At 37.7% G+C, this 17,394-nt stretch overlaps 1 protein-coding gene across 2 annotated transcripts in view; it reads left to right on the forward strand.

Annotated features, from left to right (window-relative positions):
• The window catches only part of NRBF2 (nuclear receptor binding factor 2), a 39,140-nt gene extending 25,623 nt beyond the window's left edge, over window positions 1-13,517 (forward strand). Inside the window, exons 2-4 of one of the 2 annotated variants that reach the window (XM_004279989.4) lie at window positions 6,140-6,224; window positions 10,622-10,662; window positions 11,991-13,517. In XM_004279989.4, coding sequence (XP_004280037.1) covers window positions 6,140-6,224; window positions 10,622-10,662; window positions 11,991-12,701 — 837 coding nt within the window. In that variant the 3' untranslated portion in view covers window positions 12,702-13,517. The remainder of the gene's footprint in view (window positions 1-6,139; window positions 6,225-10,621; window positions 10,663-11,990) is intronic. The other variant, XM_004279990.4, reaches the window with a different exon arrangement.
• Window positions 13,518-17,394: the final 3,877 nt, after the last annotated feature.

Here is a 17,394-nt window from a genome sequence, read left to right on the forward strand (position 1 = left end):
ATCTTTGTTTCCGCGTGTGGGATCTTTTAGTTGCAGCTTGTGGGACCTTTTTTAGCTGCAGTATGCGGGCTCTTAGTTGCAGCATGTGGGATCTAGTTCCCTGACCAGGGATCGAACATGGGCCCCCTGCGTTGGGAGCTCGGGGTCTTAACCATTGGACTACCAGGGAAGTCCCAACATAACTTTCACATGTATTGGGAAACCAAAAAATTTGTGTGACTCATTTTATTCCAGTATTCACTTTATTGCGGTGGCCTGGAACTGAGCTTGCAATATCTCCGAGATATGTCTGTGATTGGTTTGTTCAGATTTTCTGTTTTTTCGTAATTTGGTCTTAGACAGTTTTGTGTTTCTAGGAATTTATCTATTTCTTCTAGGTTGCCCAATTTGTTGGCATATAATTGTTCATAATAGTTTCATATTATCCTTTGTATTTCTGTGTTACCAGTTGGAACATCTTTTCATTTTTGGTTTCTGTGTGTTTTTTGTTTTTGCAGTTGGTTAGTTCCCCAACCAGGGATTGAACCTGGGCCACGTTGTTAAGACTTGTTTTGTGGTCTGACATACGATCTGTCCTGGAGAATGTTCCATGAACACTTGAAGAATGTGTATTTTGTTGCTTTTGGATGGAATGTTCTGTATATATTTGTTCCATCTTGTCTAATATGTCATTTAGGGCCTGTGTTTCCCTACTGTTGTTTTGGTCTGGATGATCTATCTATTGATGTAAATGGGGTTTTAAAGGCTCCTGTAATTACATTGCTGTCTGTTTCTTCTTTTAGGTCTCTTAATATTTGCCTTATATATTTAGGTGCTCCTGGAGTTAAAATTCATGAAGAGTGTTAAGTTAACCTTTTCTGTCCTAAGTTTCCTGATAAACTTTAAGAAGAAAATAAATAAAATTTACTTTATTTGTTTGGGTTAGTACCCAAAATAGATATATTCTTGGCTTAAACATTATTTGAATTGTGATATCACTCATAAAGACCTATATTGTCTTTTATCTTTTTGTTGTTGTTGAGGTGTAGTTGTTTTACAGTGTTGTGTTAGTTTCTACTGTACAGCGAAGTGGAGATCCCTGTGCTATACAGCAGGTTCTTATTAGTTATGTATTTTATACATATTAGTGTATATATGTCACTCCCAATCTCCCAATTCATCCCCCACCCCCACTTTGCCCCCTTGGCATCCATACGTTTGTTCGCTACGTCTGTGTCTCTATTTATGCCTTGCAAACCAGTTCATCTGTACCGTTTTTCTGGATTCCACATATATGCGTTAATATACGATATTTGTTTTTCTCTTTCTGACTTCACTCTGTATGGCAGTCTCTAGGTCCATCCACGTCTCTACAAATGACCCAATTTCGTTCCTTTTTATGGCTAATATTCCATTGTATGTATGTATCACATCTTCTTTATCCTACATCTTCTTTATCCATTCGTCTGTCGATGGGTATTTAGGTTGCTTCCATGACCTGGGTAAATAGTAAATAGTGCTGCAGTGAACATTGGGGTGCATGTGTCTTTTTGAATTACTGTTTTCTCTGGGTATATGCCCAGTGGTGGGATTGCTGGGTCATACGGTAATTCTATTTTTAGTTTTTTAAGGAACGTCTGTACTGTTCTCCATAGTGGCTGTATCAATTTACATTCCCACCAGCAGTGCAAAAGGGTTCCCTTTTCTCCACACCCTCTCCAGCATTTGTTGTCTTTTATCATTTTTGAACGAAGTATTGAGATAAAACCTTCCCCATAAAATTTTAGTGCATCTTGAAGTAATTGGCAGAAGAGAAACATGTTTTCAGAATTATAAAATATCAGTGCCCAAACTTTTAGAATCCCTAACGAACGTTCCCATTTCAGTTGCTTCTTGTTCCTGTTTTATTTTGAATCACCAAAGAAGCATATGGATTTAATACTTTTAATGCTGTGATTCTGCCAAGAACAGTATTTAAAGAGATCAATTTTAATATTAGAGACCTTTAAAGATTGTTTTAAAAATAAGAATTACTACAAAAATAAGCTTCATACAGTATCTTTAGTTGGAAAAGAATGCAGTTTAGTCTAATCTCCCCAATCACATTGTAAGCTTTATGGTGGTAGATAACCTTTGCTGCTTTTACTGTCTTTTAACTCATTTAATTTTCACAACATTCTCATTTTAAAGATGAGAAAACTTGGGCAGGAAGTTAAGAAAGCCAAGTTCAGGTGTTTAATAAGTGTTCAAGCTGAGATTTGAACCTAGGCAGTTGGCATGTGCTGGGTGTCTAACAAGAACTTGGTGTAGGACCTGTATTTTTTAATAGGGAATTTGATTGCTGTGGTGCCAGATAACCTAAAGTAGGTGTGTGTTTTAAAATGAAATGTAACTCCTGAGTTGGCAGCGTGATCAGAGATTGGATTTTACATGGGGAAGTTTTTGGGGAGTTGGAAGAGCCATGAGGTCCTGTTCCTACCACTTGAGAACTTTTTGTTTCTTTGGTGTTCAAGAAAAAGTTTATTCTCACACCATAGACAAAAATAAACTCAAAATAGCTTTAAGACTTAAACATAAGACGTGACACCACAAAACTCCTAGAAGAGAACATAGGCAAAACATTCGCTGAAGTGGCAGTGTTTTCCTAGGGCAGTCTCCCAAGGCAATAGAAATAAAAGCAAAAATAAACAAATGGGACTTAATCACACAGAAGCTTTTGCGTAGCTAAGGACGTCATAAACAAGATGAAAAGACAGCCTACAGAATGAGAGAAAATACTTACAAACTATGCGACTTAGAAGGGCTTAATTTCCAAAATAATTAAACAGCTGATGCAACTCAATAACAAAAAACTAAACAACCCAATCAAAAAATGGGCAGAAGACCCAAATAGACAGTTCTCCAAAGAAGACATATAGACGGCCAATAGGCACATGTAAAGATGCTCAACATCACTAATTATTAGAAAAATGCAAATCAAAACCATAATGAGGTACCACCTAACACCAGTCAGAATGGCCATCATTAAAAAGTATACAAATAACAAATGCTGGAGAGGATGTAGAGAAAAGGGAATCCTTCTGCACTGTTGGTAGGAATGTAAGTTGGTGCAGCTACTATGGAAAACAGTATGGAGGTTTCTTGAACTAAAAATAGAGTTAACATATGATCTACCAATCCCACTTCTGGGCATATATCTGGGCAAAACTCCAATTCAAAAAGATATATGCACCCCTATGTTCATAGCAGCACTATTCACAGTAGCCGAGACATGGAAACAACTTACATGTCCATCGACAGATGAATGGATAAGGATGTGGTATTATATATACACATGGAATATTACTTAGCCATAAAAAAGTGAAATAATGCCATTTGCAGCAACGTGGATGTACCTCAAGATTATCATACTTAAGTGAAGTAAGTCAGAGGAAGACAAATACCATATGGTATCACTTATATGTGGAATCTAAAATATGATACAAATGATGAACCTATTAACAAAACAGAAACAGACTCACGGACATAGAAAACAAATTTATGGTTACCAAAGGGGAAAGAGGGTGGGGAAGGTTGGGATTAGCAGACACACACTAGTATACATAAAATAGGTAACCAACAAGGACCTACTGTATAGCTACTGTATATTCAATATCCTGTAATAAACTAATGGAAAAGAATATGAAAAAGAAAAAAATTTATTCTACTATTGTGGAACTTGAAGTTTAACTAGGGAGCTTCGTAAATATAGTACAAGGTAGAAAATGATTAATGTCATTGGACAGAGAGACTAGAGGCAGTGTTAGAATAAGGTAACCTCAGAGAGCATCTCATCCTGGCTTCTCAAAGTGTGTCCAAGAGCCAGTAGCTTCAGCTTCACCTGGGTAGAATCTCAAGCCCTTCTGAATCAGTGTGCATTTTAACCAGATTACCCAGTGATTTGGATTCCATTAAAACTTGAGAAGCACACATCTAACTCCACCATTTTACAGGTGAGGGAACAGGCCCTGAAGGATGAGATAACTTGGCTGGTTTAGTGGGATTACAGAACTTGAGCCCAGTGCCCCAGGTTCTTGGTAGAGCTATGTCTGCACTGTGCCATCCTAGTTAGGAAGTACTTTGGGATTTCAGAGAAGGTTGTCTCTTAAATAGGGCTTCTTTCAAAGCTTAGAAAGGTAAAGGCATATGCAGATTCTTTCATTATTTTTTTTTCCCTGTGCCTAGAACCTTGTTGATTGTCACTTGCTTTAGCTATATGCTCAGAATACATTCCTTAGAGGAATCATGTTGATCATAACTTACCTTTCTTGATTATGTACATTCTCTCCCCAAAAGATCTGTATCGTTTCTGGATACTATATAATACTCCTGTGTTAAGAACATGTTTTTTATTCAAATCCAGGACTCCATGGTTAAAATTATATTTTAAGCCCTTAGTCATTTCTGGTTATCCATTATTATTTTTAGGAATAAATTGAGACTTAGAGAAAAAGTTTGTTTAATTACTATTTGAAGAATAAAAAGCCTCTGAAATAATTGAAAGGAATAATCTTTCTTTTAAGAATGTTGCTTGCCTCTTCCTTACAAAAATAGAAACGGGGAAAATGTAAACAGCATGCATTGCTAGAAGTGTACTGTTCCCTACTTTTGTCTTCACCTCTGTTTTACACTGAGCATGATTTGTAAACTTGCAAATATTTCTAATCTCAGTTACAAAAGTGATTTTCTGAAATATTTTTATGAGGCATCAGTGGCACATTTTTTGAAAAGCATTCAACACAAATCATTTCACACCTGACACACAGATTTGATTTTTGCTTTTTAAAAAGAAACTGAGGTAAAGTACACATAAAATTTTCTGTCTTTAAATTTTTAATTAAAAATAATTTTGGGTCGCATCATGTGGCTTGCAGGAAGTTCAGTTCCCCGACCAGGGATTGAACCTGGGCCATGACAGTGAAAGCGCCGAATCCCAACCACTAGACCAGCAGGGAACTCCCAAATTTGCCATCTATAATTTTTAAGTGTACAGTTCAGTAGTGTTAAGAATATTCACATTGTTATGCAGCAGATCTCCAGAACTTTTTCATCTTGTAAATCTGAAACTCTACACCCATTGAACAGCACCTCCCCACTTTTCTCTCCCCCGAGTCTCTGGCAACTATCCTTTCTACTTTCAGTTTCTGTGAGTTTGACTACTTTAGATACCTCATTAAGTGGGATCATACAGTATTTGTCTTTTTGCAAGTGGCTCATTATATATTTCATTATTAGTTTAAAGTTCTCAAAGTTCATGCTGTAGCATGTGTCAGTTTCCTCCCTCTTCAGGCTGAGTAATTTTACATTGTGTGTATGTACCACATTTTGTTCATTCATCTATTGATGGATGCTTAGGTTGCTTCCACCTTTTGATTATTCTGAATAATGATGCTGTGAACATAGGTGTATAGTGCTTTTTCACTTTAAGCAGCTTTGCTAAATTATCTGTGAGTTTGTTAGTGAGGAAAACATTACACTAGTTAGAAGACTTCAGCTGACCATTGCTTTCTCCTTGTCTGCTAACTGTATAACCTTATGTAAGATGTGTGACCACTATGAGTCTATGGACCTCCTTATGTAAGAGATGAAAGACATTCACAAAATTGTAATAGTTCTGAAATGTAACACAGATGTAAGGAGACCAATGACTATTTATTTAATCCATTTGCTTTCAGTACTTTGAGTTTGTTGTTTTGGTGAGTTGTATCTGAAAAGATCTCCACCATAACATTAAATATTGGTATCATTAATTCCTCAACTGTATAATGTACAAACTTTTTATCTTGAAAACATAAATAGCAACTTTAATGTTGAAAAGGAAGAATGAATGAGTTAAAAACCAAGAAAATATACATTTTGAGTAACAATTTGATGATGGCCCTTGGCTTATCTCTGAAGAATGTTCCTGAAGGAGTTGGTGCCTAGTGTTAACCTCGATTGTTTATTAGTGGAGTTGAGAGAAGTTGCCAGTCCTTTCAGATACTACCCATTAGGTTTCCCCAGTTTTAGATACAGCCATAATGGTTTGATGTGTGGCAACAAACAGCATTATATCTTCTTAAAAGTTTTTTTTTTTTTTTTTTTTTTAAGTAAGAGGAACTCAGGAATGTTTGTCTTCTAGGCTCATCAACAGAGCAGACGAGCAGATTGTTTAGTAGCTGCAGGGAAATACGAAGAGGCTATTTCTTGTCACAAAAAGGCTGCAGGTGAGTATTCTTTTTAAGAAATACTGAGTCTAAAACTGCAGGGCAGTTTCTTTTTTCCAGTATCTCTCAACACGTTATTTAGAATGAAAGTCACAAGAGTAATGATGTGTTGTTGCCCTGCATGTACCAGGTTGATACTACTGACCCACTGGAACACAGCTTGGATTATTTTTCAAGTGAGTGTGTTAGATTTTCCAGCTCCTCCTAACCCAGTCTTTCTAAATCAAGAAGATTGCATATGCCGTATTCATAAATGATTCCTGGACACAGCTTCCTGAGCCTGAAGATCCCCAAAAACAGAAGTGATTCCAAGAAGTGCCTGTCAGTTCATCTTAGTTGTTATAGAGAAGGAGTCTGGATTTCAAATATTTAGCTTTTCTGGGTTTTGAAAGTAATAACTAATTTAATTCCAGCCATTAATTTTCACTGAGTTTCTGTTTTCTAAGATGCTGATAATACAAAATCCATTGAAACTCTTTCCTGTGGCCTTTCTTTAGCTTCCCTTCTGAATGTTTCGTCTATACATTCATGCCTATAGTACCATGCTGCTGATGACCTTCTTTTAGGTATGAAGTTTAGAATTACTGGATTCTTACCAAAACACCTAATTTTATCCCAGTCATACAAGCTAGCATATGTTGAACTCAGAAATAGATCTTCAGGGTCTGTTTGTACAGACTGGTTTCTGTTAGCTGAGTAGCCTAAAAGCTTCGGGGCGGGGGTGCTTCATCCTACAGTGGAGTGGCTGCCTGTCTTAGAGCGAGCCCCGTACTCTTTCCGCTGGAGGAAGGCGCTTTCCTCCCCTCTAGGCCAGTACCATGATCCAAGTCCTGCTTTTTCCTGGCAGAGGCTGCCCCTCCTGATAAGTCCTTCTGTGTCAGTGATTTTTGCCTACAAGTCAGTAATTTTCAGAGAAAATTTCACGTCTTATTTTTGAAGAGTTAGTTTTGCTACTGAAGCGTACCCCTTCAGCTGTAGGGCTGAATGCATTGTATATATCCCATAAATCTTTGTGGATTTTATGGTGAATTTTATGGGAGCTTTAGATAGCATTAAACTTGGCAGCTAGTGCTCTTTAAATCTTTCATCAGCCATATTTTGTTATGAATCAAATTGTTAAATTTGTAGTCACTATAAAAAAAAAGTGTACTATACTATTTAAAAAAAAACATGAATGCTGCAGTGAAATGCTACATTTAGTTAAATAATCCAGAGTGGTCATGGTTACACATAAATAACAGACTGATCAGCATTAGGTTGTGTGTTGATTGGTAGGATACTCTGCCCCCGCCCCTCCCCGAGAAGGATTTATTACTTGCAGCAAGTAAGGAGAACATTTGCTTTCCCAAAGCAGTGTCTCTGGATTGGTAGGATATTCTGAATACATAAAAGAGAGAGAAGTTTCTTTTCATTCCTAGCCTGCATCCCTGTCTTTATTTGAAGACTTAAAATTAATGTTGGGCTTTTAAATTCTTCTCTCCCTTTCTCTGTATCTAAAGAAAAGATAAAGGCAGTCTGTTGGATCCCATTAGCTCTAATTATGGAGGTACAACTTTAAGTGTGATTAGTTAATCCCACCCAGCGGATTTGATTTGGAGTTTAGACTTGGTTAAAAATAGCCTTGTGTTGTGTTTCAGAGTAGAGTTGTGAATGTAGTGCTAGTTTGAAAATTAATGTGGTTAGAATGAGCTCAGTGTTTTCTAAATTGACTTACATCTAGGGCTCGAACAGAGGTGTTTTGGGAGGTATGGATGTAAATGTATCCTGAGAGGAAGGAACTTAGTATTTGGAAATCATTTTAGAGACAAAACAGGGAAAGGTCATCATCTGAGAAAGACTGGTGGGATGAAAGCCTGAAATGAGAGAATTTAAGGGCAAAATAAGGGGCCTCTGTTCAAGATCAGAGGAGATTCTGAGACAGTTTACCCGAGACTACACAGCTAAGGACTCATATCCTCTACACTTTGTAGTGTTCTGATAGTGTTTTGTAAATATGTAGAAATAAAGAGGTTACTTGATAAACTGAGATACCCAACCCAGAAGGAGAAAGCTGTCTACATCTGGCAGGAGGTGGGGAGGAGGAGGTGTATGAATTTTTACCGCTCTATATTGAAAAAAAGTTAAGAAGCCATAAACTACCAAGAATTCAGCATTATTGCTTTAAACCCTATTGCTTTAAACCCTTGATTAGCAGCTGTAACTGGTTTTCTGTAACTCTCCCTTATCAGTCTTTTTTTTAAAAATAAATTTATTTTATTTTTGGCTGCGTTGGGTCTTTGTTGCTGCACACGGGCTTTCTCTAGTTGCAGTGAATGGGGGCTACTCTTTGTTGCAGTGTGTGGGCTTCTCATCGCGGTGGCTTCTCTTGTTGCGGAGCATGGGCTCTAGGCACGTGGGCTTCAGTAGTTGTGGCGCTCGGGCTCAGTAGCTGTGGTGCACGGGCTTAGCTGCTCTGTGGCATGTGGGATCCTCCTGGACCAGGACTTGAACCCGTGTCCCCTGCATTGGCAGGCGGATTCTTAACCACTACACCACCAGGGAAGTCCTCCCTTACCAGTCTTAATGCAATCCAGTTTCTAAGTGGATTTCGTTTCTTTCACAGACAGGAAAAAGAGCAAAAGCTTAAATGGGAAGTTAATCATAGGCATTAACAATGCTTAGAACTCAAAATGAACTTTTCAGAAGATGAGCAGACCTCAGAGTACATTGTTTATATGTATTTGATAGTAAATGTTATTATTTTAAGAAGTGATAGATTCTTCAGATTTTCTTAATTCCTTTTCTTCATCATTTACTTAGTATTTACTTCAAATATTAGCCTTGTATCATAATTGAAGAAAGCAGTTTAACCACATTGCTAAATATTTCTGAGATAAGTATTCCCTGCCTACACTTCTGTCTTGGGCATTTGTTCCTGTTGTGGCTCTGGCTTTTTTTTCTTTTAAAATAACTTTTCTTTTAAGACCCAGATTTTAAGATTGGGAATTAATTTAAATGACAGTGTGACTCTTTGAATTCTCTGAGCTTTGGGAACTCAGTGTCCTTGGGTATCTTCTTCTGTCGTGTTATAGTTTCAAGGTTCTACAAAGGGAGGCACTGCATTTGGGTTAAGCTTGGTTTTGTGAAACTGTTCTGTGTGTTAAGAAACTGGATTTAAAGCAAACTGTATTTCAGACAGGGAGGCAAATGTACACAGAATAATGGGAGGGATGTCTGGGGAAATCCACACAATCACAGTAAGAGATAGAATGTCTCAACAGACTTACACATGAACAAAAGGAAAAGAGGTTGTCTGTATGCAGTTATACAGACTTAATAAGACAAAAAGTTGAGGGGAAAATGTAGGTATGGCTGGAGCATAGGCCATATAATCAACTCTGTTTTCTGATGTGGAGGGAGCATCCAATTAGTCTGTCTTGAAGACTGTGATAGAACCTGGCAGACAACAGTTCAGTGATGAACTCAGGAAATCATTAAAATATTTGGATTAAGATTAGACAGAAAGCAGTGCCTGTAGTATTGGAGAAAAGGCAAGAAGGAAGTTAATGTATGAGAGATGCCAAAAAGTTTATAGTGAGCAAGAGATTAAAAAATGGGGATTAATTGGACACGACCTATTATTAATAATACTTGTTATTTATACCCTATCTTGTTCCAGCAAGATATAAAAGGGCTCACAGAGGAATACAACAAAATATAAAATCCATAGAAAGATAAAATGGGGGAGGACTGGTAGTTCACAAAATGCATCATGAGTTCTTAAGGGGAACATGGCCTTCAGCGTTCTAGCAGTCAGCTTAGAGAGGAAAGTTATGGATTTTTACAGTGACATTTTCATAAATGTCCTAATACTGCCTGCAGCTCCTTATTATAAATATGTCAATGAGTTCTTTGGGCTTTTAACTACCAGATTCACAGTAGGCTGATAGTATAGCTCAGAAACAATTCAATAAAAGTAGTTCTATAGGAGACCAAAATGATAGTTTAGGTATTCATGTGGGTAAAAAGTCATTGATAGTCAATATCTTGATATTTTTGTGAGCATAATTTGAGTAATAGGATTTTGATAGGTTCTTGTTTAATTTTAATCCTACCTAATTCTATTTTTCTGATTATGCCATCTTTATTCCTTAACTGTGAAATCTACATTGATTTAAAAGAACCAGCCCCTCTAAGGTGTATGGAATATGTACATTTGATTACCACTGATATTTTTTATGGAGAAGTTAAGAATCCTTTTTTTTTAAAAATCCTTTTCGGGAATAGGATAACTATGTAGCAGAATTGCTTCTAAGACCAGTTCTCTTTGTCATATGAGGAGTATTAAAACTCTTTGTTTGACGTTTTAATAACAAAATGACGACACATAATATGTCTCTTTTTTTTTTTTTAACCAGCGTATCTTTCTGAAGCTATGAAGCTGACACAGTCTGAGCAGGTAAGACACTTCAATATTTTCAACAAGGGTTAGAAGGATTTTCTTGTGGAGACTTGAATTGTATATAAAATAAAGCACTGTGCTCCTCCCAAAACACTACAGTCAGAAATACATAAAATAGGGAAGAGATGAGTACTTCAGAAAGGAAATTAAAACTAAATGAACTGTTGGGATTAACATATACGTATTATACATATATAAAATAGATAATCAACAAAAACCTACTGTATAGCACAGGGAACTCAGTACTCTGTAATAATCTAAATGGGAAAAGAATCTGAAAAAGGATAGATTCATGTATAACTGAATCACTTTGCTATCCACCTGAGACTAACTCAACTTTGTCAATCAACTATACTCAAGTATAAAATAAAAAATAAAACTAAGTGAACTGCTGTTGATGGCATGCAGAAACTGCTGTCCTTTTTTCTAGGGGTTTCTCACAGACCTTAGATTGCCAGGCGTGTCCTTTAGAGACCTGTTAGTGCCTTTCCTGATCATTAGCTCATTTGACCATGAGCTCACAGTAAGTAAGCAGGCCTGGCCCAGGGGAAACCAGTTGGCCTTACCTTTGCTTGTCAAAGATAATTTAAATCCAGACCTGTCTTTTCCTGAATTCCTAAGCAGTTCTGGTACTTTTAAATTTGTTTCACCAATGGCTTTAAATTGTCTTCTGTGTCTGGGGAGGGCCTGCCTAGGTTTTTAAAATACCTTTACACAAAACTACATCTTTATCCAAAGGTGATTTCCTGATTATAAAAGTGGCAGGTCCACAGGAGTTACTTGGTAAATGTTTGTTTAATTGAATTAAGGAGATCTGAGGGGATATCAGTGGCAGGGAAAACATACCAGTTCCTCAGACTGAACGAAGAGAACTTAAAAGTTGTGTTCCATTCTGTGCACTTCCCTTTGACTGTCCAGAACTGCTTGTGTTAGCCATGTAATGTAGACCTGCGTCGAGACTTTAGCTAGTTGTAGAATTAAAGTCTAAATAGGAAAGTTTTCTGATTTTAAGCTGAGTACAAATAGCATTGCAGATGGGAAAGGCACATTCAAAAATGGTCTGATTCATCATGTCGATTGGAACTGGAATAGGACTTCTTCTGACTTCTTGAATGGTATTTTGTTTATGAATGAAAATGTTAACTTACCTAGAAAGATTTAGTTACTTTGAAGTGTTTGAGGTTCTATTGAATTGCAAACAGTATAAATAAAAAATTTTAAGTGCTATTGGGTTATTCAGAAAAGAAGATACTGAAATAGTATTTACCAGACATTACTGAAGCGACTTAAAATGTTAAAATTGTACCTTTCCTTCTGTGTAATAGGCTCATTTATCACTGGAACTGCAAAGGGATAGTCACATGAAACAGCTTCTCCTCATCCAGGAGAGATGGAAGAGGGCAAAGCGGGAGGAAAGATTGAAAGCCCAGCAGAGCACAGACAAGGATGCCGCTGCCCAGCTACAGGCATCTCACAGACCCTCTGCTGAGGACGCAGACAGCCAGAGCCCCCTACTCTCTCAGAATTATAGCCCTTCCACAGAGAAACACTTGCCTGAAATTCAGGGGGTCTTTGACAGGGATCCAGACACACTACTATTTTTACTTCAGCAGAAGAGCGAGCCAACAGAGCTGTGCATTGGAAGCAAAGCCCCAAAAGATGATAAAACAATTATAGAGGAGCAGGCAACCAAAATTGCAGATTTGAAGCGGCATGTGGAATTCCTTGTGGCTGAGAATGAAAGATTAAGGAGAGAAAATAAACAGCTAAAGGCTGAAAAGGCCAGACTTCTAAAAGGCCCGATAGAAAAGGAGCTTGATGTAGATGCTGATTTTGTAGAAAAGTCAGAGTTATGGAGCTTGCCACCACATGCAGAAACTGCTACAGCCTCTTCAACGTGGCAGAGGTTTGCATCAAATACTGGGAAAGCCAAGGATATTCCAATACCCAATCTTCCTCCCTTGGATTTTCCATCTCCAGAACTTCCCCTCATGGAACTCTCTGAAGATATTCTGAAAGGACTTATGAATAATTAAAATGGAAGGCCATAGAAGAGGTGAAAAAGAGGAAATAATACGGTAATACAGTTAATCCAGCAAAAAAAAAAAAAAAGGGAAAACCACATGCAAGGGTGTCCCGGAGATGCTGAATCCAGCATCCTGCGGAGAAGAGGCATTGACAAGACTCGGAAACAGTCACTGTGAAGTATATCGCGCATCGGATTTACTGACTCAAGCTAATGATTCCAGACTTGGCAGATACTAAACTCTTGGAGGTTCACTTTCTCCTGATACAAACCAAATGGCTACCTGGAATAATTTTTTTCAAGCAACAATTATTTTTCTTCAGGGTTAAAATGTATAAAAGTATGTTATGTGTAATTAATCTATAATGCCATAAATGATAATGCAAAACCTAAATAATAATGGTTGCCTGAGGGGCTACCTTGTATTTGAAACATGCTTTCTATTCATGCATTGACTGTATGCATCTTGTTATGCACATTTCCTTTGTTTAATAAGGTGTGTAAGACACACCTTTCTAGAAGAAACTGTGTGCCACACTTTGCACTACTCGTAACATTAATGATAACCTCAAGACTATCAGGAGAAATACTTAAATTTCCATTTTATGAAGAAAGGAACCAAATTATTAGTTATGCTTTTTTAAAAAATTACCAGTTTACATAATTAATCAGGGTGCATTTTAAGTTCTAACTTTTTTTGTTTATTGTATAATGCATCATTTGAAAATACCAAGGAAATATCCTTTTGTTTTTAATGATGCATGAGTGGAAGTAATGCTGGTTGGCAGTATTGATTGTAAGAAATCAATAAAGTAATTGTATTTTATACCTTCGTTGAATGTGGTTGGTAGATAAAGAGCAAGTTTTGTACAGCTTCTGTGTTGGAAGTTTTGAATATGAATTTGAAGACATTCTGTCAGATTACTTTGGTATGTTAAAGGTTTTTTTCAGCATTTTGTAGTCAGTTACCCCTGCAACCAAGGTGGAAGAGAACAAGGGAGCTCGTGAGGTTTAAATGTGTTCCCAGCCTCCTTGGGCTGGCACACACGGAAAGGCTCGGGCTGGCCGGCAGCGGCCATTCTGGGGCACGTGCCCGCTTTTCAGAGCAGAGGCTGCAAAGCACTACATGAACACTCTCCTCTATGCAGAGTCCAGTGATGTTCCAGGAGGGGAAGGGGAAGGTGAAGACCTAAGTGAAACTTTTGGGTATAAGCCACTCGGTGTGTTTAAAGCGTAGACTTAGTTTATTGTGGGGGAGGCAAAAATATGGACGGAACAGCATACCGCCTGTCCTGAGGGAATCGGGGACAATTGGGTTGAGGGGGTAGGGTTGGGCTCACACGTCTAGTGATGAAACTAGCAGAAGTACGATGAGATGGATGACCATGCAGAAGTCACTTTTTTCCTGTATCTCATCTTGGTGCAGATGAAACCCAAATTAAACTAGTTTCTTAAAATATCATAAGAGTTCTAATCTCTGTTAATTGTTCATCTCAGTGTTGTAGTACCCTAGACTCTGAGAATACTTTGCTTGCCTAACCTTCCTTATGAAACTTGAGATTTGAAAGATTGTGCCAATAATAAACTATTATTAGCATAGCCATTTCACTTTTAAAAATGAGCTTTGTTATGTTTTGACATGAACACTTTGTAAGGCACCCTCCCGTTCTTCCTCTGCTGTCTCCCCTCCCCCTTCCCTCTCATTAGTTTTAGCAGTTTGACATGTATTTTGCAGGACCCTGTTCTATGCATTTCCACTAGCTAAATTCATGTTAAATGGACTAATTTTACTTTTCAATTGTCTTTGAAGCTTTTATTCACACTCTTTAGTCCTCTTGTTTGATCTTGTTTTTAGGTTTTGGATTTGAGTCTGTCAATAGAATGTATGTGCCTTTTGACCAGATGACTTGGTACATTTGCAGCAGCCTAGCAGTGTCTCCATGGAGTAGGTCCTTAAAACAAAAACACTTGTTTAATTGTTCCACAGGGCACATGCCTCATCTCCTAGCTGAGGTTTGTTTTTAAGATGTTCTCCTCTCTTCTCTGTCTAGCTTAAGGCCCTGAAAGGGGTTTAAAGGAAAGCTTGCTTCCGCTAAAGCAAAGTGAATGATGCATGTACTGGAAGGGGAGTAGACTCTTGTCCTTCCTTACTCCGTGATGGCCTCTTGCTTTTGAACCCAGATAAACTATTTGGGCATTAGAAAGCATAGTCCTGAGTTCTTTTAGCTTTTCACAGAATGTTGACAAAAACAAACATTTCTTTCAGAAAATTAGTATGTAGTAACAGTTTTAGCTATACTGCCATGGTAACCACATGTAAATCCATACTTTGGAAACCATGCTTAAGGGGGAATAAGAAGATATTTTCAAAATAGTTCTTCAAGCCATTGTCTATCCCTAGTGTTTTAACACAGGGTTATTGGAACAATGCAAATATTTTGTCTCTAGGTAAGTCAATTCAAAATGTTAAATACATTATCTTTCAGCTTTTAACACTTTCTAAGCACTTTTTTTTTAATTGAAGTGTAGTTGATTTACAGTATTAGTTTCATGTGTACAATATAGTAATTGACATTTTTATAGATTATACTCCATTTAAAGTTATTATAAAATAATGGCTGTATTCCCTGTGCTGTACAATATATCATTGTAGCTTATTTTATTCATAGTAGTTTGTACCTCTTAATCCCCTGTCCCTATCTTGCCCCTCCCCACTTCCCTCTCCCCAGTGGTAACCAGTAGTCTGTTCTCTGTATCTGTGAGTCTGTTTCAGTTTTGTTATATTCATTTTTTTTTTTTTTTAAGCGGTAACATACAGTATTTGTCTTTCTCTGATGTATTTCACCAAGCATAGTACCCTACTGGTCCATCCATATTAGTGCAAATGGCAGAAAATTTACTTTTTTATGGCTGAGTAATATTCCATTTTATAGCCATTCTGATAGGCATGAGGTGACATTTGGTTTTGATTTGCATTTCTCTGAATAGCAGTGTTGAACATCTTTTCATGTGTCAGCCATATGTCTTATTTTTATTTTTTTAAATTTATTTTTTGTCTGCGTTGGGTCTTTGTTGTGCGCAGGCTTCTCATTGCAGTGGCTTCTCTTATTCTGGAGCACAGGCTCTAGGTGCATGGGCTTCAGTAGTTGCAGCACTCGGGCTCAGGCTCAGTAGTTGTGGTGCACGGGCTTAGTTGCTCCACGGCATGTGGGATCTTCCCAGACCAGGGATCGAACCCGTGTCCCCTGCATTGGCAGGTGGATTCTTAACCACTGCGCCACCAGGGAAGTTCATCTGTCTTCTTTAGAAAAATGTCCATTCAGGTCTTCAGTCCCTTTTTTTTTTTTTAAATATTGAGCTGTTGGGCTTCCCTGGTGGCGCAGTGGTTGAGAGTCCACCTGCCGATGCAGGGGACATGGGTTCGTGCCCCGGTCTGGGAGGATCCCACATGCCGCGGAGCGGCTGGGCCCATGAGCCATGGCCGCAACGGGAGAGGCTACAGCAGTGAGAGGCCCGCGTACCACAGAAAGAAAAAAACAAACAAAAAAAAACAAAAAAAAATATTGAGCTGTTTATATATTTCAGATATTAATAATCCTAATTGGTCATAACATTTGCAAGTATTTTCTCCCATTCAGTAGGTTGTCTTTTTGTTGTGTCAGTGGTTTCCTTTGCTGTGCAAAAGCTTTTAAATTCAATTAGGTCTCATTTGTTTCCTTTTGCTTTTTGTTTCCTTTGCCTGAGGAGACATCCAAAAAAAAAAAAACGGTTGCTATGATTTATGTCGAAGAGTGTTTTCTGCCTGTTTTCTTCTAGAAATTTTATGACTTCTGGTCTTACATTTAGGTCTTTTGAGTTTTTTTACATAGTGTGAGAAAATGTTCTAATTTCATTCTTTTGCATGTAGCTGTCCAGTTTTCCCAGCACCACTTAATGAAGAGACTGTCTTTTCTCCACTGTATATTCTTGCTCCTTTGTTGTAGATTAATTGGCCATATGTGTATGGGTTGATTTCTGAGCTATTTTGTTGCATTGATCTCTGTCTGTTTTTGTGCCAGTACCATATGTGTATGGGTTGATTTCTGAGCTAGTTTGTTGCATTGATCTCTGCGTCTGTTTTTGTGCCAGTACCATACTGTTTCAATTACTGTAGTTTTTTGTAGTGTAGTCCAGAAGTCAGGGTGCATGATTACCTCCAGCTTTGTTCTTTTTTCTCAAGATTGCTTTGGCTGGTAACTTTTTGTTTTGATATGTTTTGGATGCTATAATTCTTAGGACCTTTAATTTAAACCTATTATTTTATTTAAAAAAAAAAAAAAGAAATTGAGGCCCAGAAAGTTAGGAGTTACATGAAGTTTTATACCAGATTGGGAGCAGAGCCAAGAGAAGAGAGGTCTGACTAGCAGTCCTGTGCTGTTTCTATTGGGCCACACTGGCCCAGTTGAGTTGTCTAGTTTTCCTACTGTGGCCAAGGGGCCTAGTCATTCAGATTTCTCTTCAGGTGCATACTATACCACTGCACCCCAGCTACTCTTCTTCCCAAGGAGAAGTTGGAGACCACCTGATGAAAGTTGAGCTTGTCCTTACAAGCACTTGCAGAAAACCCTAATGTCCATTTTCTGTGTTATCCCTTTTCATCTGTGAGGAGTTGTGATTAAAGTTTTGTTGTTTTAAAAGAATACTAAAAAAAAAAAAAAAAAAGT

The sequence above is a fragment of the Orcinus orca genome, chromosome 14, assembly GCF_937001465.1.
Source record: "Orcinus orca chromosome 14, mOrcOrc1.1, whole genome shotgun sequence".
Taxonomy (NCBI): domain Eukaryota; kingdom Metazoa; phylum Chordata; class Mammalia; order Artiodactyla; family Delphinidae; genus Orcinus; species Orcinus orca.